This window comes from Centruroides sculpturatus, unplaced genomic scaffold (assembly GCF_000671375.1).
Source record: "Centruroides sculpturatus isolate CEXI.00-Female unplaced genomic scaffold, Cexi_2.0 scaffold649, whole genome shotgun sequence".
Lineage (NCBI taxonomy): Eukaryota > Metazoa > Arthropoda > Arachnida > Scorpiones > Buthidae > Centruroides > Centruroides sculpturatus.
The window spans coordinates 423,276-444,426 of record NW_019385064.1 but is presented as its reverse complement, the minus strand read 5'-3'; the positions used below and the strand labels follow the sequence as shown (position 1 = coordinate 444,426).

Sequence of the window (21,151 nt, the reverse complement as noted above, 5' to 3'; positions counted from 1 at the left end):
TTAAAAAGAAAAATTACCTATTTTAAAATTATATTAATATATTGTTAAATAATTTTTTAGTATTTTATTTGAATATTAATTCTCATGAATTATTATTATTATTACTATTTTTTGTTTAAGATTATAGTTTGGAATGTTAGCAAGGGTGAAGTAGCATTAACCATCAACTGCCATTCTGATTCTATTCATAGTATGTCATTTAATAGAGATGGTACATTGTTAGCCACAACATGCAAAGATAAAAAACTGAGAATTATTGATCCAAGAAAAGGAGAAATTATAGAGGTAGTTCTTGAATTTTATATTTTACTATGATTAAATATATTTAATCATACAGAAAAACCAAGCCTAAATTATTGTAATAAGCAAATGATGTGGCTTGTTAATTATTCTAGGATTATTACTAGGCTATAACTAGCCTAGTAATAAATCTGGCTGTATCATTTAAATGAATATATTGCTTTTATATTATTTTCCCAGCTGTTATAACATAACATGGGGAAGTATTGTAACTACAGGTAACTCTCGTATAACACGGGAGTTACGTTCCAAAAAATTGCTGTGTTATGCGAATCCGTGTTATACGAAACAAAGAACTAGTGCGAAAAGGGGGGTTAGGTTCCAAAAATTAAAAAAACATGCTGTTAATTAAATCCTTATTTAAATCAAATTTATTATTCATTTTTTTCACAGGTAAAATACTTATTTATTATTTAAGTAAATATTTTACCAGAGGATTATTCATCCTATATGATGATCTCAGCATGAGCATCATCAACTGGTAATAGTTTTTGGGTGCATTCATTAATAGCATTCGCTCTACAACGGGAGTGTGCTGCTGTTTGTAGGTATTTAGGAACGATGGTGAAAGAAAGATGGCGGCACCAGCACTATCAATAGTATCGTGATGGAGAAATCTATAATTCTAAAATGAGCTTTTAGAGGTAAAAGAAGGGTCCTAATTGTAAAATTTAACCATTAAATGAATTATTTATTGAAAGAGCATTCAAAGTAGTCATGAAAACAATTAGAATGCTTGCGCGGAGTTATGCGGAAGTATAAAAGAACACGCCCTTTATTACATTTTATGTTGTACGAGGGTTTTACCCAATTCCCAAACTGTGTTAGAGTGAACCTGTGCTATAAAACCATCGTATTATACAGGGGATGTTCCCAGTGGTGTAGCATAGTGGGGGCGGCAGGAGCGCCTGCCCCAGGCGGCACTTTTAGGGGGCAGCAAAATTTCACAATAAATAATAATAATATCTTGTAAAAATTTTAACNTTAAATCCTTATTTAAATCAAATTTATTATTCATTTTTTTCACAGGTAAAATACTTATTTATTATTTAAGTAAATATTTTACCAGAGGATTATTCATCCTATATGATGATCTCAGCATGAGCATCATCAACTGGTAATAGTTTTTGGGTGCATTCATTAATAGCATTCGCTCTGCAACGGGAGTGTGCTGCTGTTTGTAGGTATTTAGGAACGATGGTGAAAGAAAGATGGCGGCACCAGCACTATCAATAGTATCGTGATGGAGGAATCTATAATTCTAAAATGAGCTTTTAGAGGTAAAAGAAGGGTCCTAATTGTAAAATTTAACCATTAAATGGATTATTTATTGAAAGAGCATTCAAAGTAGTCATGAAAACAATTAGAATGCTTGCGCGGAGTTATGCGGAAGTATAAAAGAACATTTATTACATTTTATGTTGTACGAGGGTTTTACCCAATTCCCAAACTGTGTTAGAGTGAACCTGTGCTATAAAACCATCGTGTTATACAGGGGATGTTCCCAGTGGTGTAGCATAGTGGGGGCGGCAGGGGCGCCTGCCCCGGGCGGCACTTTTAGGGGGCAGCAAAATTTCACAATAAATAATAATATCTTGTAAAAATTTTAACCATTTCATTTCATATTTTTGTCGCACCTACGATTCGGACCAATTGAAATGAGCACGGAATTTTTCATTACTTATTCTGTGACGAAACTGAAGTTTAGTCTTTTAAATTGAGATACCTGAATAAGGGGGCAGTGAAATTTTCCTCCGCCCCGGGAGGCTGACATCCACGCTACGCCAATTCTTGAACTGTGTTAGAGTGAATCCGTGCTATAGAAGTGCCGTGTTATACAGGAGTTACCTGTATGTTAAATTTGACACTTGGGTTTTTGCAAATCTCAATGTTTTGAGATTATCTGAATCCAGAAAAGAAAAAGAAGGGGAAAATTTTCCCTATGTGTATAGGTGTCTATTTCATTTAATATTTCAGGATGGGGTAAAGATTAAGAAACAAAATTTGGCATAGTATGTTGTATATAAGAAACATTGATGCTGTTAAATTTTGGAGTATGGAAGTCAATGGGAAATAGAATGGGTCATGGGATATGTCTAAACTGGGGTAAGATTTAATGAAAATGATTTTATTCATATGAGTTCTAAGTTCTTTTGAAATGATGATTTTGTCATTTTTCCAAATTTTTCCAAAATAGTGCCCCAAATTTGAGGTAAACTTAAAAGTAAGGCCTTAATCAACTATTTATAAAGTCTAGAAGTTACATAAATATTTAGCTGCAAATGTTTTGGCTGTTTTTATGCCATTCTCAAGCCATCATAAACAACTAAATGAAGAATAATTTTATTAAAGATAAAACATCTAGCTATGTATAAAAGAAAAGACTGATAGAAAAAAATATACATACAGTGGAACCTCAATATTTGTCATTAATCTGTTCCTAAGGACCTAATGAATATGGAATATGACGAATATAGAAACAATTTTTCTCATAATAAATAACTGATATTCAATTAACCTATTCCCATCCTGGAAAAAAGGTACAAGAATAAAAATTATGTTGTTTTGTAAAACATTACTGTATTTATTTAGTACGATAAAGATATTGTGGTAGCAGGGGAAGAACAGTATTATTAATATAGTATTATTGTTTAGAAGAAGACATATCAATTAAAACATTAGGCATTTCCAATTATGATCATTGGGTCTGTTTTGCTGATGATTCAGTAGCACTCGATTTAATAAAGAACTTGTCCAGTGTTGTGTGTTTTTGGCTGCTTTTTAAAACTTTTCTGAAGTAGGCAATTACATTATCATTGAATGTATTTGTATTTTGGTTGACTATAGCAGTGTTCTGCAACCTTTCACTATTTGCAGCACACCCATGACTCAACATGGCACACCAAAATGTTATTCCCCTCAAAAATGTATGATATGATACTATTAATAGAATTATGTAATGCCACTAACCTATTATTATTGTTATTAAACTGACATCAACATCTGTGAGCAAATTTTTTTTACATATAATTTCTTAAAATACATAAAAATGCATGGCTTGTAATAAAGAATAAACAAACATCATCTTATTTCATCAGTTCTGTGGCAGAGAATGAAATACAAGCTTAAGAAACACAACAACTGTGATAAAAATACATAAATAAAACTTGAAATTAACAGAATATGTAAAAGTTCACATCACACCTTTAACCATGTGACTGCACACCAGTTGTGGAACACTGGACTATAGCAATATTTAGGTTCCACTTTGTAGCTATTGGAACTTGGTTTCTTGCATTGATTATTTTTCAATAACTGAACAACACACAACTGCACAAAGCAGACTGATTAACTATAGCTAGCTAACATGGCTAGCTGATCGGCACGGGTGTGCGTTTGTAGTGCCACTTTCAGTGTTGGGAATGCTGATAAATACAGAAAATACTGACGAATGTGGAAAAATAAGTCATCAAAATGTGACGAATATCGAATATTACGAATATAGGGGTTCCACTGTATATACATTTATTATTACAGTAGAACCTCGATTATCCGGACTAGTTGGGGATGAAGGTAGTCCGGATAAGGAAAAATCCGGATAATCGAAACAAATACTTTAATTTGTCTTTTAATGATAATACAACACGTTTTCTTTTCGATGACATATCGGTAATATTAAAAATAAATACTGTATTTAAATCGTGATCAAATTTTCAAGAAACAAACGTTCGTATTGAATTTGGACTACTACTGACCAGAGCTAACAGACTACCTATTGTCAAAATGCCCTCTGGTGGCGCAAGAAGACGGATTTTATAAAATAAAAAGTAGTTGAAACTGCATTTTTGTGAATAAAAACTTTGACAAACTATTTATCGTTTTATGACGAGTAAAATTTTTTCGTTGCGTTCGTGGCTTTTAAGTAATGCATAATCCTTCAAGTCGCGAGGCCCTTCGGACCGCGAGGCATAGGCGTTGGCCCGCGTTGTCCATACGTCACTCTTGGTCATAGAAATGATGTAATTTGAATATTAATTATTTATAAATACGTATGTCAAATTATATTTTTATTACGAAGCAAAATATATTTAAGAGTTTACGGCCACTGTGCCGGGTGAGACGTTGTTGAAACAAAAAAAGTTATGCATTCCATCACGTACATAAACAGTATCATAATTCGCCAAGTGCAAATCAGCAAATTCGTAAAATTTTTGTTTATTTTGAACAATCCGGATAATAGAGGTCCGGATAATCAAGGTTCTACTGTATTAATTTTTCTATCAGTCTTAAGGGTGTGTGTGTGTGTAGAAATTAGTAGGAGTAACAGGACTATTAACAGAACATATATTTGAACCTTTAATGGTTGTATATTAACTTATATTCTAACGTTCAACTATTTGCAAGCTTTTCTTTTTTTTAAGTCAGTCTCTCTGATGGCGTTGAAGTCAGTAATGTTAGAGTAATGGTGTTTTTTACTATTGTTTCCAATTTTTATAAACTTTTGCAATTAATGTTTCAAAAATGTGTCCAAAATGAAATAGTAAATCTAGCAGTGGAGATAAATGCAAAAAATGTTACTCTATTACTATGGAAAGTAAACTTGACATTATAAAACTAAGTATGTTAGGTGAAAACAATGTTTGAAACACTTGCTACTGAGTAGTAGAGACTGGGTAAATGAGCATAATGTATTCTATTAAGTACATTGAAGAATCAAACACTAATAATATGTGGTTATTTTGTATGTAAATGTACTTTTTAGGTTAATTTTTGATATACACCAAAACCTTGGGAACCTAACCTGTTCATAAGTAAGGGAGCACCTGTATAAGCATATAATAAATAAACATAAGTCACATATAATTACTGGTCTATGTAAAATTATCCATAATTTTACCATCCTGCAATTAGAAATTCTAAAGGCGGAACCTCAATATTTGTCCATTGTTTTAAAGTATTTCATGATGAAAATGACCTAATTTTTTGTAACATTGTTATTCCTACACCTTTAACTGAAATCAATCTTGTTTCAACTGCTACAGTCAATTTAGGAGTTTTTCATTTTTCTGTAAATGTTACTTTGGTGTTTGCAACATTATTCGACATAATCCTTCAACTAATAATTCTTTAATATTCATACACATGTAATAAGTAATTCTCATATGAGTAGATAGCATTCATTCTGGAAGATTATTATTATTTTAAATTATTATCAGTTAACATTAATTTATCAATAAATTCTAGATTATTTTAATTTATTTCAGTATCATTCCAGGAGGGAATCTGTCATCAGGGATCGAAAGCATCTAAAGTGGTGTTTCTTGGTGATACCGGAAAACTTTTTACAACTGGATTTTCTCGTTATAATGATCGACAGTGGGCAGTTTGGTCCCAAGTAAAAATATGATTATTAAATTTACTTAATATTTGAAATTCTGATATAAAAATTTTAATTAAAAGTGTATTTTTAACATGGGACTTAATATATGACTTTGTTTGTTAATCAATAGAAATATTTTTTTAGCATGATTTGAACAAACCTTTGAGGATTGAAACAATTGATTCTTCTTCTGGAGTTCTGTTTCCATATTATGACCATGATACGAAAGTAGTATATGTAGCAGGAAAGGTATTGTATTATTACAACACATTTTTTAAAATTATGGGTTAGCATATTTTGAAATTAATATTCTCTTAAAATTAACTTCTATATTGATCTATTTTAGGGTGATGGCAATATTCGCTATTATGAAATGGTTAATGATGCACCATGGTGTCATTATTTAAATCAATTTTTAACTGGTTTTCCTCAAAGAGGATTAGGATTTATGCCAAAACGTGGACTTGATGTAATGCACTGTGAAATATTTAGATTTTACAAACTACATGCCACAAAAGGTGCCTGTGAACCAATATCTATGATTGTTCCAAGAAAGGTAAACAATTTTTTTTTTGTAAGTAAATTACTGTTTTATTAATAAATTAAAGTAGGAATAACAATCATATGATGTGTATGTTCAAAGTGTCTGATATAAAATTTATTTTTGTGTATAATATTTACATAGTAATAACTTGTAAATATTATATGTATTGTGGAACTTATTATCATGAAGTGAACATTTTTATTTACATAACAAGTAAAACAGCAATGCTGTATTTGGGACAAGACTGTGTCTCGGAGACTCACTACTAAGCAGGATCACTTTGATGCTCATGGCATGTCTTGTTCTCGCTCTCCACTCTTCTTTGGTATCGCTGGTTTTGAGCATGATTGTTCAAACTTTGCTGGCCTCGGCCACAGCCACCACGAGGTCGTCCACAACGCATTTTTGGTGAAATTAACCTATCCAATGTCAAAATTTTTCTCCATTGCATTTCGCTCTGGAGTGAATTTTTGTCATTGCCTAACAAAAATTTCCCGTTTTTGAAAAAAATAATCATGGCTATTGTATCATCTGAAATAATTTTTTTATTTTGCACAGACTATATATATATAAAGAAAAATATTTCTGAAGTTAGTTTTAATATAAAATTATAACTAGTGCCATCTACTTTCAAAAACGTTCTGATGCTGAAACAAGATATCATGGGTCAACTGGTCAAGGTCAGCATGTCGCAACCATTGCATGTTATTCCCAACATTGATATGTTGGGAATAACATGGGATCGGTAAATGGGTTTTTCAAAGATTCGAGACTCATGTCAAAATTTGATTTTGCAATGTTTGCATTTCCAACTTTCCAACAAGCAATGCATGTGCAAATCTCACACTAGTGCCTGTTTGTAGAAAGAGTGTCGCTATTTTGTATTTAATTTTGACTGTTCTCAGTCCCCTGAGTACCTACAATGTGTGCATGATTTGGGCACCTAATACTGTGTGCCAAATTGCAACTCCTGATATGTACTCCTTCATACCTCTAAGCTGGTACGCCAGTACAGTACTGCAATTTTATAAACAAGACATAGTCTTGTCAATAACTAGTAATAATAAATAATAGATTACAATCATCATAGTATTATATTATGACTCTTTAATATGAAATATTCCAAAATCAGAACAACAAATTCATTCTGATTATATAAATGACATTAAAATTATGATTTAGTTTCAGTTTATATTTATTTCAAATTTTTATTTTGGTTTTATATTCAGTTTATCATTATTCTTTTTCAATCAGCTTTTTTAAAATATATTTTGAAGTATTTATTTCATTTTTTAAGAGACAGTTTGAACTTTAAAGTTTGGGTTCATTACATTTCTTTAAATTATTTAGTCTACAGTGTAGACTAAGGATGAGGATGCAGAGGCAGTCTTCACTAGATCTGGTCTAAAGTAAAAAGTGACATCGAGCTAAAAGGTTAAACACCATAGTTTAAGCTTTATTGCAGAGACAAGAATTGTTAGTCTGAACTTGGTTTAAGCAAATTTCAAGGATGCTTCAGCTATTATGTTTATCATTGTTATTCCTAGCTTCTTTGCATAAAAGCTAAATGCTTTTTAGCTTGTTTAAACTTTTTGAATGTATGAAAACTTGATAAAATTTCTATGATATTGTTTGTTTACCTGAAGAGGGCCAATGAAGCAGCAAAACAATTTTTCTATCCAAGAAACTAACTGCGGTAATAGAAGTGTAAGATAATTGTCATATATTGTTCGAGTTTCTGAGATATTTTTGCTAATATGTTTAGTGTTCAATTAGCATAACCATCTGCACTTGATTGAGTGAACTAGAAGCAACACAAATCTCTTTCAGATTTTGCATCTTATAGTTAATCTGTAATTTAAACATATAATTTTATTTGTTCTGTTCTCTATATTTAATTCCATTCAAAGAGAACTTAAAATATATATCACTAACTATTGATGAAAAAATAACCTATAATTAATTCACAATATTGCAATATTAAATTTATTATTTCACAAATGTTACATTATGACAAGAAAAGAAAATTTTTTTTATTTTTTTAGTCTGAACAATTTCAAGATGATCTTTATCCTGACACTAATGCTCCTACTCCTGCATTGACTGCTGAAGAATGGTTAAATGGAAAGAATCGCAATCCCATTTTAATTTCTATGAAGGTAATTTTATTAGTTTTGAAACAGTCTTTTTGAGACATCATATAAATGATTAATATAAAAATAACAGACTATTTTTATAACAGACTGGTGCTGGTGCTCGCACTCACAAACCTGTTATATATAAAGCCGATCAACATCGACTCTTGACTTCAGACAGAAACAATGAGAAAAAATTTTTATTTATTTCTCAGGAGAATAATGTTGATTATAGACAATATATTTCTTTAAAAAATAAAAATGCTTTAAATGTAGAAAATTCAATAGATAAGTAAGTATTAAATAATACTTTATTAAATATTTGAAATTATGAATAATTTACATGTTAATTTTTGTTTTTTCAGTGTAAGTCAACATCATTTTGTGCCAATTAATAAGAGCAGATTGCCATGGTTACAAGATTCTGCAGATGAATGTTCCGAAAATGGTGTAACTGTATGTGATATTGTTTCCAGTCATACATTGCCAGTTGCTACTTATGTCACTATACAAGATACAGATAGTGCAAGTGATCCAGAAATGGAACCAGATGGACCAAAGACAGAATTAGAAGTTAGTAAATTATAAGTTTACTTTAAAAAATTTTGACAGCTTATCATAACTGTTTTTATCTTTGAGAGTAAATGTCCATTGGCTTTTTATATATATAGTATATCCTTCAAAATTTCTTCCATTTGTCTTAGAACTGAACTGGTTATTGCTATCAAACTTTTATGCATTTTCTTCTGTAATGCTTTCAATGATCCAGATCATCCTCAAAGTTCTTGATGCAATTATGATCTAGGCTATAAATTGTCTCTAGTCTATCTTTTAGATGTTTTTATTTTATACTAAGAACAAAGGACAATTTTTCTTAATATAAAATAATTGATTGAGTTGTCGATAAAGATATAGACCCATCTTAAAATAACTATAGACCGTCATGCTGTTTTCAGTATCTTTTGAATTGTATCTTCTGCCTAATGTAATCCTGCACTCTTCATTCCTGAGCATTTGTGGGATCCAAGATCACTTATTAGCTCAGAAAGCCAAAAGAAGAGCTTTCCATTGAAGTATGCATCAAGAACGTTGCATATAATTAACTAGATACTATTGTTAAAGTGATTACATATTTTCATATGGTTGCAGAGTCTTGATAGCCCAACTTATAGTTAGCATTTCCAAATTCCCAACATTTTGGAACCTTCAGAAATTAAAAATGGAAAATTGTATTTCCTGAGAATTTCTGAAATAATCTTTTATATTTATTCTGTAAAAGTTCGTCCGATGGAGAATTATTTTTAATAAAATAAAAGACAAAACTGTCCAAAAAGGATCACCATTTATTACTTGTGTTCCAAGACTAAAACATTTTCGGCGACTGACCTTCCTTTTTAGGCTACTTGTCGCCGTAAAGTTCACAAAAAGTCCTTTTAAAAACACAAAACATCCAATTAAAATTTTATAAAATTTCTGAAAAAGGAACTGGTGACATGCAGTTGTCTTGCTTCCATCATACCTTCTTTTGGGGTTTTCTTCTTCTTTTTATCTACTAAAGAGTAGCGCTGGAAAATGTAGATTTTTAGAGAAGTTGCCCCCTGGTGACGATATATGTAGAAATTTCTTCTGTAAAAGTTCGTCCGATGGAGAATTATTTTTAATAAAATAAAAGACAAAACTGTCCAAAAAGGATCACCATTTATTACTTGTGTTCCAAGACTAAAACATTTTCGGCGACTGACCTTCCTTTTTAGGCTACTTGTCGCCGTAAAGTTCACAAAAAGTCCTTTTAAAAACACAAAACATCCAATTAAAATTTTATAAAATTTCTGAAAAAGGAACTGGTGACATGCAGTTGTCTTGCTTCCATCATACCTTCTTTTGGGGTTTTCTTCTTCTTTTTATCTACTAAAGAGTAGCGCTGGAAAATGTAGATTTTTAGAGAAGTTGCCCCCTGGTGACGATATATGTAGAAATTTCTTCTGTAAAAGTTCGTCCGATGGAGAATTATTTTTAATAAAATAAAAGACAAAACTGTCCAAAAAGGATCACCATTTATTACTTGTGTTCCAAGACTAAAACATTTTCGGCGACTGACCTTCCTTTTTAGGCTACTTGTCGCCGTAAAGTTCACAAAAAGTCCTTTTAAAAACACAAAACATCCAATTAAAATTTTATAAAATTTCTGAAAAAGGAACTGGTGACATGCAGTTGTCTTGCTTCCATCATACCTTCTTTTGGGGTTTTCTTCTTCTTTTTATCTACTAAAGAGTAGCGCTGGAAAATGTAGATTTTTAGAGAAGTTGCCCCCTGGTGACGATATATGTAGAAATTTCTTCTGTAAAAGTTCGTCCGATGGAGAATTATTTTTAATAAAATAAAAGACAAAACTGTCCAAAAAGGATCACCATTTATTACTTGTGTTCCAAGACTAAAACATTTTCGGCGACTGACCTTCCTTTTTAGGCTACTTGTCGCCGTAAAGTTCACAAAAAGTCCTTTTAAAAACACAAAACATCCAATTAAAATTGTATAAAATTTCTGAAAAAGGAACTGGTGACATGCAGTTGTCTTGCTTCCATCATACCTTCTTTTGGGGTTTTCTTCTTTTTATCTACTAAAGAGTAGCGCTGGAAAATGTAGATTTTTAGAGAAGTTGCCCCCTGGTGACGATATATGTAGAAATTTCTTCTGTAAAAGTTCGTCCGATGGAGAATTATTTTTAATAAAATAAAAGACAAAACTGTCCAAAAAGGATTATCATTAAGGATCACCATTTTGGACAGTTTTGTCTTTTATTTTATACTTTTATATTTAATTTTTATTGATGATCTGTAATAATGACTAAGCTTCTTTTGTGTGTTATTTTCAGGTCTTGCGTTGAATGTAATTTGATTAAGTTTTCCCTAAGTAAACACCAACTGACAGTTTTTTCGAAATAGCTTAAATTATTAAATAATAACTCATAATATTAACGCATTTGTAAACGAATGGGTAAAATTATATAAGATAATGACAACGCTCATGATGAGGGCGATCAAGGGAGGTAGTATGTGATGACTGATGATTTGGTGGACAATGTATTAAAAATTTATTTTTTTTTTATGAACCTAAGATGACTGTTCAAAAATTCTGAAAATGTTTTAATAAATAAAACTAACAAAGTGGATCAGTTGGTGCGAGAAAGGTGTCAGTTTACAATTTCTGAGCTCAGTGAGGAGTTTCCTCAAATTTCAAGGTCCACACTGTATATTGCTGACTGACAGTGTTAAAGGTTGGCTGAATGGCCTGACAGCAACGTTCTTCGACATGAGTATACAAAAGCTGGTGTCACAGTATAATGTCTGTCTGAACCAACAAGGCAATTATGTGGAAAAATAGGTGAAGACTGTAACTATTTTCTACAAATAAAATGGTTTTGTTCTTCATTCTTGTTTTTTTTTTTTTTTTTATTCTGGGTCAGTGGAGGTTGGAAAAAACCCCTCGTAATACGGCTTTGGAGATGCAATATATATGCTGGTGCTATTCATGTGAAGGTTTCATTTAAGTTTTAACTTTTTAAACTTAGGTTATGTGCTGCTATGGGTTATCTACATGAAATTATAGTAAATAAAATATTTTGATTAAAAATTTTGTTTTTCATTATTTTATATTCAATATTTTAGAGTTTATTACAATCAATTTTTTGTAAAAAGTAAATCAAATAATAATAAAAAAAATTATATTTTAAAATTTAATTTTTATATTTTTAATCAATTAAACATTAATCTTTATTTTACCTCAAAATCTATATTAATTATTATTTATTGAATTTTGCAGTTACGAAAGGCTTATAAACGTCAGAATACAGAAATTAAATCTCTTAAGGAAACAATAAAAACAAAAGACAAAAGAATCAGTGAATTGGAAGAACAGTTGGAAAGGTTAATAACAAAATATGGACAGTTATAAAATACATCACAACTCTGATGCTCACTTTTTGGTTTTGGCCAGTAATTGTTTATATGATGCAAATGCATAGCTTTTCTTTTATTATATGTAAATAGTTAGAAGTCCAAAATTTATGGTCTTCTCGAATCTGTGATCTAATATTCTTATCACTTATTCATTTACACAACAAAATTTCATAACTAAGAAAAATTTCTCATTATCTAAATTCTGACTCTGTTAATATTTGCAATTCCATTTTTTTAATTGAAACTGTTTTATTAAAATATGTTTAGATTTTTGAACAGTTGTTTATTAGTTCATAAATATAATTAACCATTCAATTTATTTTTTTTATGAACCTAAGATGACTGTTCAAAAATTCTGAAAATGTTTTAATAAATAAAACTTACAACTTTTTAAATAGATTTATCTGTCTTAATTGTTCCATATATTAAAAACATATGTCTATTTAAACAAAATAGTGACACTTTTTTATAATATTTGCTTTATAGAGCAACTGATTTTTAAATATGTTTCTAGATACCTATTTCCAAAGATTTATAATAAAATAATATTATATACATAATATTTCACAATTCTGTTTTAATATATTATTATAGATAATTTTTTTTATATATTTTTTATCACTTTTGCTACTGTATTTATATATTAATTGATATTGCCTTGCTATTCACTATTTATATTTATGTAATACTGTATTAGAATTTTTATTTAAACTTATACCAGATAAAAATAGATGTAAGTTTATAATTGATAAAGCTTCATAATTTACATATCAACAATATAGAAAATAAATTATACAATAGATTATGTAAGTTTTCTTCTCTGACTTTTTAAATATGGTATAAGAAGAGATATTGTTAAAATGATGGCAGATTTAATAAAAATTTCTCAATGTTCACTCTAATGGCAATGTATTGTCATTTCTGGTAAATAGAATTATTTTAATAACTATGCATACAAAAATATTCATAAAAGTTATGACTATAAATATTCTATTTTATTGAAAGTGGAATATTAATTTTGCATGTTTCAAAATCATAAAATAAAATTTTTGTTTTAGTGTTTTAAATTTATATGTTAAACAAGAGATTAATTTTTTTTTTTAACAAAGATTATGCTGTAGTATTTCTCCAAATAAGAATGAAGCTGATGTGCTAAATCTTGAATGTACATCATTTTGCCACTCATTGTTTAGTAAAGCCTATTTTATTCAATAAAGTTGAATAAAATAGAACAGAATAAAACTTCAAAAATTTAAACATAATGTGACCTATAAAATGTTTTGCAAAACTGTCAGAAATTTCAAATATATTCTAACTGTTTAAAGATATAATTTAATACAATATGTTCTACTTTATAATGGGCACAGAACTATTTTCATCTGTATATATAGACTAATAAACATTAGCTTCATTCTTATTTTGGAAAAGATTATAGAATGAAACAGTTAAGAGCAGCATTTTTTAAAAATGATTTAACAGTATTTATACAAATTGTATTATTTATAAGGTATGAATATTTAATAATGATGATAAAGAAATTTTATAAAATATTTTTTGCACATGAATTATTAATGGAATAAAGCATTATCTTATTATTATTGAATTATAAAGTTGAATTAATTTCAGCACTATGTGAATGTTGTACTCTGTAATAACTGTTCAAAAATTCTGAAAATGTTTTAATAAATAAAACTAACAAAGTGGATCAGTTGGTGCGAGAAAGGTGTCAGTTTACAATTTCTGAGCTCAGTGAGGAGTTTCCTCAAATTTCAAGGTCCACACTGTATATTGCTGACTGACAGTGTTAAAGGTTGGCTGAATGGCCTGACAGCAACGTTCTTCGACATGAGTATACAAAAGCTGGTGTCACAGTATAATGTCTGTCTGAACCAACAAGGCAATTATGTGGAAAAATAGGTGAAGACTGTAACTATTTTCTACAAATAAAATGGTTTTGTTCTTCATTCTTGTTTTTTTTTTTTTTTTTTCTGGGTCAGTGGANAATTGTCAGTAATATGAAATAGCAATATTGTTTGTATTCTCCAACTGAAAAGATGAAGTCAAATCTTTGAAAATAATAATTTAGACTTATTAATCTTGCAGTTATTTTTATTTTATGTATTTTTTTAATACTTTGTATAATTTTATTTTGCTAAAATTTCATTAAAATTTATATAATTTTAATTAGATTTCAGCATAAATAATTAAAATTATTTAAAATTTTAATGAAATTTTAGAGTGAATGTTTAAGGATGTTCTAACTTTTTAAAATATTTTCTAGAAAAAAAATATATATATAAATCTCTTGTATTCTGCTTCAAAGACTTTTAACATAAAATAATTTGTCTTCAAAAAAAAAAACAGCTTTTTCACTTTGTGAAAATTAAATAAAATAAAATTATTCAATTTCTATAGAAGAGACTGAGTTTGTCAATAATTTCAACAAAATTAAAATAAATTGTGCATGTTTTACTTTTAGTTGCAAACTAAAGAAAATCGATTAGAAAATAATAATGCTAAAAATATAAATTAAGTTGTTTTCATCTTATTTTTGGGTAAATCTCTTATAACAAATATACAGCAAATGCTGCTTATTGTAATTGTGTTGGGACATGTCAAAATGATCATAACTGATGATTACAATAACCAAACAAAACAAAAAAAATAGGAAATGAAACACACATTCTATATGGTATCAAGTGATAAAAAATTCATTTATTTTTGATTGATCAGTTTTTATGCACTAAATCCATAACATCCATAGAATATATATTGCATGGTATAAGCATTTGAAATTGTGGTCTGCATTGTAAGACTTCCAGCTCTTGCTGAATTTTGGCATTTGCTGGATGGTTAGTTATGTTGACTTCCTTGTCACTTTCTTCAGCCACATCAGTAGTGTATAAATAACTTTCCAATACTAGGATATAAAAAACACATACAAGATACCTGTACTAACATACTTGAAATTAACATATTTTTACTATTGTTTTTATCTGTTTATAACAAACATCTTCAGGTATATAACACAGAACAAAATGAACACATTAAAATTGAACAAGCTTTTATGAACAACTTTTAGTTTAATTTAAAATTATTTCTCAAACTAATTATGTCTAAAATTTAATTTTTAAACTTTAAATGTCTTGGAGAAGTCTACTGTTCTTTTTGCAGTGATAATATATTTTTGTAGTTTGTATTATGCCCTGATCTCAAGGTTGGATGAATGATGTATCGGCTGGCAAATACTTGACTTTTATGCAAATTAAGGTACTTGCCACTTAATATGCTACATAATTGTCAACCAGCAGTAGGATCTTGCAGTTTAGTTTCTTTCCCCAAATCAGCAACCAGTGGTTAAAAATTGCTGTTGTCATTCAGATATTGCTATTAAATGATGAACAGTCAATAATGCTCTTATCCCCATAAAACAGCTAGGCTTTTTATCTTTTCCTATCACCAAATTGTTTCTTCCTGCCATTCTTGCACAACAATCAGATGCTCTTTGGAAATCTTACTCTTGTACTCATTTATTTTTGAATAAGTAAATACACTCAGGCATAGCATGAAAATACAGGCTAGTTTCATCATTATTTTATAAACATTTCAAGGTGAAAATTTAGGGAGGAGTTATTGGAGAATTTAGGGATGTCACTCTTCTGTTAGCCAATATTTTGCTGAAGAGAAATCTGCATATTTTTCTTCTCCATGCATCTGTTTGTAATGTTTTTGTTTTTCCAGTGAGAAAAACCCTCTTATCTGTCAGATGCTGTAAAATTTTCTCTTCATTTTTGTATCAATCTTCAGCTTTCTGATAAATGAATGGACCATTAATTGGCACACCTATCTCTCATACTTCCATAAACTAAAACTTCAAAGTGGTTTTTATTCCAAATATTTTCCTCAATGATGCCTTTTAGTTCTGTATTCTCATTAGATCATCCTCTTTTTCAAAATGTTTGTTCTTCAGAAACAAGCACAATAAAGGCTCAGATTTTCTACTGGACTGCATCCTTTCTTTGGCTCATTTTTGGGAGGAGTTGTTGGTATTATGGGATGGAGCTTATTTTATACTGTAAACTTACTGTTCTAAATAATGTACAGAAATCAGCTGTTATATATATATAGAGCATGGTAGTCTATAGTTCCAGAATTTTTCCATGTCTTGTCCATTTGTGTAAATAACTACTTTCTAGGGAGAGAGGAAAACTAAAGCTGGTAACATGACACGTGTGTACAATATCATGTAGAGATGTCTGAAATAACTTACACTGGTATTGCCAATACTTAGTTTATTGTAAACTGATTGCATTAACTGAAGCATTGATCACATTTAAATTATGAATTTTGCATAGAAAATGTATAGTCTGTCAGAGAAACTTGATATGATCAATTATTAAATTTGCTTTGGAATTAATGGATTTAAGTATTCAAAAAGATAATTGATTTTCATTATATAAGATATTTAATATTTGAATATTAAGATGCATTTGGAAATTTAATCTAAATAAATTAATAAACTTAAGTATGTTGAAGAAAATTTTCACAGAGAAAGAAATGAATATTTTAGCAATTGCATGAAATATAATATGATTATAAAACTTATGATAGTTTTTTTTAAACAGTTATGTAACATTTATTTACTCAACTTTCAGAAATATATAATTTAGTAAAACATTCACATGTACTGTACAATTTGGTTCAGTATAAGGAATGCATTGTATAAAATTTACATATCAGTTTGCAATATCTGGTTAAAAACCAATATGTCATCTTATATTAAAGATATCATTTAGTTTATCTGTGCAGATATGTATGAATGGTATGATAAAACTCCAAAAAATATATTTAATTGCATGCTTTTTATATTTCAGATTGAAATTATTTCATATGATAGTACAATAAATAATAGGCATCAAAACTATAATGTTCTTAATAAATTGAAATATTAGTTTGGCTTTATAGTACATCTTTTAAACTTTTCTTTTAATAGAGTAAGAAATTGTCAGTAATATGAAATAGCAATATTGTTTGTATTCTCCAACTGAAAAGATGAAGTCAAATCTTTGAAAATAATAATTTAGACTTATTAATCTTGCAGTTATTTTTATTTTATGTATTTTTTTAATACTTTGTATAATTTTATTTTGCTAAAATTTCATTAAAATTTATATAATTTTAATTAGATTTCAGCATAAATAATTAAAATTATTTAAAATTTTAATGAAATTTTAGAGTGAATGTTTAAGGATGTTCTAACTTTTTAAAATATTTTCTAGAAAAAAAATATATATATAAATCTCTTGTATTCTGCTTCAAAGACTTTTAACATAAAATAATTTGTCTTCAAAAAAAAAACAGCTTTTTCACTTTGTGAAAATTAAATAAAATAAAATTATTCAATTTCTATAGAAGAGACTGAGTTTGTCAATAATTTCAACAAAATTAAAATAAATTGTGCATGTTTTACTTTTAGTTGCAAACTAAAGAAAATCGATTAGAAAATAATAATGCTAAAAATATAAATTAAGTTGTTTTCATCTTATTTTTGGGTAAATCTCTTATAACAAATATACAGCAAATGCTGCTTATTGTAATTGTGTTGGGACATGTCAAAATGATCATAACTGATGATTACAATAACCAAACAAAACAAAAAAAATAGGAAATGAAACACACATTCTATATGGTATCAAGTGATAAAAAATTCATTTATTTTTGATTGATCAGTTTTTATGCACTAAATCCATAACATCCATAGAATATATATTGCATGGTATAAGCATTTGAAATTGTGGTCTGCATTGTAAGACTTCCAGCTCTTGCTGAATTTTGGCATTTGCTGGATGGTTAGTTATGTTGACTTCCTTGTCACTTTCTTCAGCCACATCAGTAGTGTATAAATAACTTTCCAATACTAGGATATAAAAAACACATACAAGATACCTGTACTAACATACTTGAAATTAACATATTTTTACTATTGTTTTTATCTGTTTATAACAAACATCTTCAGGTATATAACACAGAACAAAATGAACACATTAAAATTGAACAAGCTTTTATGAACAACTTTTAGTTTAATTTAAAATTATTTCTCAAACTAATTATGTCTAAAATTTAATTTTTAAACTTTAAATGTCTTGGAGAAGTCTACTGTTCTTTTTGCAGTGATAATATATTTTTGTAGTTTGTATTATGCCCTGATCTCAAGGTTGGATGAATGATGTATCGGCTGGCAAATACTTGACTTTTATGCAAATTAAGGTACTTGCCACTTAATATGCTACATAATTGTCAACCAGCAGTAGGATCTTGCAGTTTAGTTTCTTTCCCCAAATCAGCAACCAGTGGTTAAAAATTGCTGTTGTCATTCAGATATTGCTATTAAATGATGAACAGTCAATAATGCTCTTATCCCCATAAAACAGCTAGGCTTTTTATCTTTTCCTATCACCAAATTGTTTCTTCCTGCCATTCTTGCACAACAATCAGATGCTCTTTGGAAATCTTACTCTTGTACTCATTTATTTTTGAATAAGTAAATACACTCAGGCATAGCATGAAAATACAGGCTAGTTTCATCATTATTTTATAAACATTTCAAGGTGAAAATTTAGGGAGGAGTTATTGGAGAATTTAGGGATGTCACTCTTCTGTTAGCCAATATTTTGCTGAAGAGAAATCTGCATATTTTTCTTCTCCATGCATCTGTTTGTAATGTTTTTGTTTTTCCAGTGAGAAAAACCCTCTTATCTGTCAGATGCTGTAAAATTTTCTCTTCATTTTTGTATCAATCTTCAGCTTTCTGATAAATGAATGGACCATTAATTGGCACACCTATCTCTCATACTTCCATAAACTAAAACTTCAAAGTGGTTTTTATTCCAAATATTTTCCTCAATGATGCCTTTTAGTTCTGTATTCTCATTAGATCATCCTCTTTTTCAAAATGTTTGTTCTTCAGAAACAAGCACAATAAAGGCTCAGATTTTCTACTGGACTGCATCCTTTCTTTGGCTCATTTTTGGGAGGAGTTGTTGGTATTATGGGATGGAGCTTATTTTATACTGTAAACTTACTGTTCTAAATAATGTACAGAAATCAGCTGTTATATATATATAGAGCATGGTAGTCTATAGTTCCAGAATTTTTCCATGTCTTGTCCATTTGTGTAAATAACTACTTTCTAGGGAGAGAGGAAAACTAAAGCTGGTAACATGACATGTGTGTACAATATCATGTAGAGATGTCTGAAATAACTTACACTGGTATTGCCAATACTTAGTTTATTGTAAACTGATTGCATTAACTGAAGCATTGATCACATTTAAATTATGAATTTTGCATAGAAAATGTATAGTCTGTCAGAGAAACTTGATATGATCAATTATTAAATTTGCTTTGGAATTAATGGATTTAAGTATTCAAAAAGATAATTGATTTTCATTATATAAGATATTTAATATTTGAATATTAAGATGCATTTGGAAATTTAATCTAAATAAATTAATAAACTTAAGTTAAACTTTTAATTTATATAATTTTGGTTAAAGAAAAATATAAAAAAATTTTAATTAAATGAATGTACTGATATTTCAGATATACTGATTGATATGAGATGCAGTGACATCTGCAATCTGTAGTACAAGAATTTGCAGAATTTCGTTGGATGGTGTTTGAGTTTAAAATTACATTGAAGACAGTCTGTTGAAAAAAGATATTTATTTATATTCACCATTTATTCATTTTCAATGTTCTGGAATACAAACTTTTAACAATCGACTTTTCATTGTAGACTACTTTGCATCAAGATTAAAACTTTTCTTAAAAACAAAGAAAAAATATCCTATTAAAAACATAGGTTTTAAATTTGGAACTGGCAATACCAGATGTCTTCTTTCTTTCCTTCCTTACCACTTGTATTCAGGAACATTGATAGTGAATAAATGGTGACTTCTTTTTCAAGAGACTGTCTTTTCAATTTAATTTTAGTTTTAGTTGAAAACATTTTTATATTTATATTTTAATGAAATAGACATACTGTACATATTCAATAATTTTAACATATATTATAGACAATAAAGAAAAAATATTATTTGAAGAACACTTCTATTCATCAATAACACTAATAAATTTAGAGTATATCAAGTTAGTTTAAGATTTCTGAAGATGTTAATTTCTGCATTTATAATTTAATTTTTGGGCTGCAATTTGAAAAAAATTGTAGACCCATAAATTCCCAGTCGTCTATCTGCTGTCTGTCTTTCCTCAATCTCAAGAATAGAATTAGATAGATATGACCAGATATGGAAACCTTAGAGCAGGGGTGTCCAACCTTTTAGTTTCTTTGGGCCGCATTGGAAGAAGTAAAGGAGCTTTGGGCCACAAGTATATATAATATATACTTGTGGCCCAATATACAAGTACACTAAAGGATTAACACATCTAGATTATAATAATAAGTATTAAATCTTTATCACGAAAAAGGATATTTTAAAAAATTACTTCTACAGACACTTTCAATTTTACTTAGAAATAGACAAGTTCATTTACTATAAAAAAGACACGAAAATTTATTTGAAAAACACAAATATTTGTTTTATATTGGGTCTTTAATTAATAAAAAGTGACGAAACATCACTTTAAAGTGCATTTTTATTTAACTAATATATAAATAATATGTAGCCCAAGAAGTAGCCAAAGCACCAAATGATATTTTTTACCTCAAACCAAAAATGTAGCCACATTTGCCTCAAATATAGCCAAATCTTGCACCGTTGGAAGAAATACTAAATAAAGCTGGAGTTGTGACTCAAAGGATTATAGACCAAAT

General features: G+C 28.9%; 1 protein-coding gene across 1 annotated transcript; it reads left to right on the top strand.

Moving 5' to 3' along the window:
• Nucleotides 1-69: 69 nt before the first annotated feature.
• On the top strand, nucleotides 70-12,678 carry LOC111634144 (coronin-2B-like). Its single transcript, XM_023378852.1, has 8 exons — nucleotides 70-285; nucleotides 5,576-5,695; nucleotides 5,825-5,929; nucleotides 6,027-6,236; nucleotides 8,270-8,383; nucleotides 8,467-8,651; nucleotides 8,725-8,932; nucleotides 12,179-12,678. The coding sequence occupies exons 1-8, from the start codon at nucleotides 85-87 to the stop codon at nucleotides 12,308-12,310; spliced, it is 1,275 nt and encodes a 424-aa protein (XP_023234620.1). The 5' UTR covers nucleotides 70-84; the 3' UTR covers nucleotides 12,311-12,678.
• The last annotated feature ends 8,473 nt before the right edge of the window (nucleotides 12,679-21,151 follow it).

Excerpts from the sequence above, each read along its gene's own strand:
- LOC111634144 (XM_023378852.1), top strand. The coding sequence starts at position 85 with ATGAATTATTATTATTATTACTATTTTTTGTTTAAGATTATAGTTTGG. Across the intron at positions 5,696-5,824 it reads AGTGGGCAGTTTGGTCCCAA|CATGATTTGAACAAACCTTT; the intron begins GTAAAAATATGA and ends ATATTTTTTTAG. Across the intron at positions 8,933-12,178 it reads GACCAAAGACAGAATTAGAA|TTACGAAAGGCTTATAAACG; the intron begins GTTAGTAAATTA and ends TGAATTTTGCAG.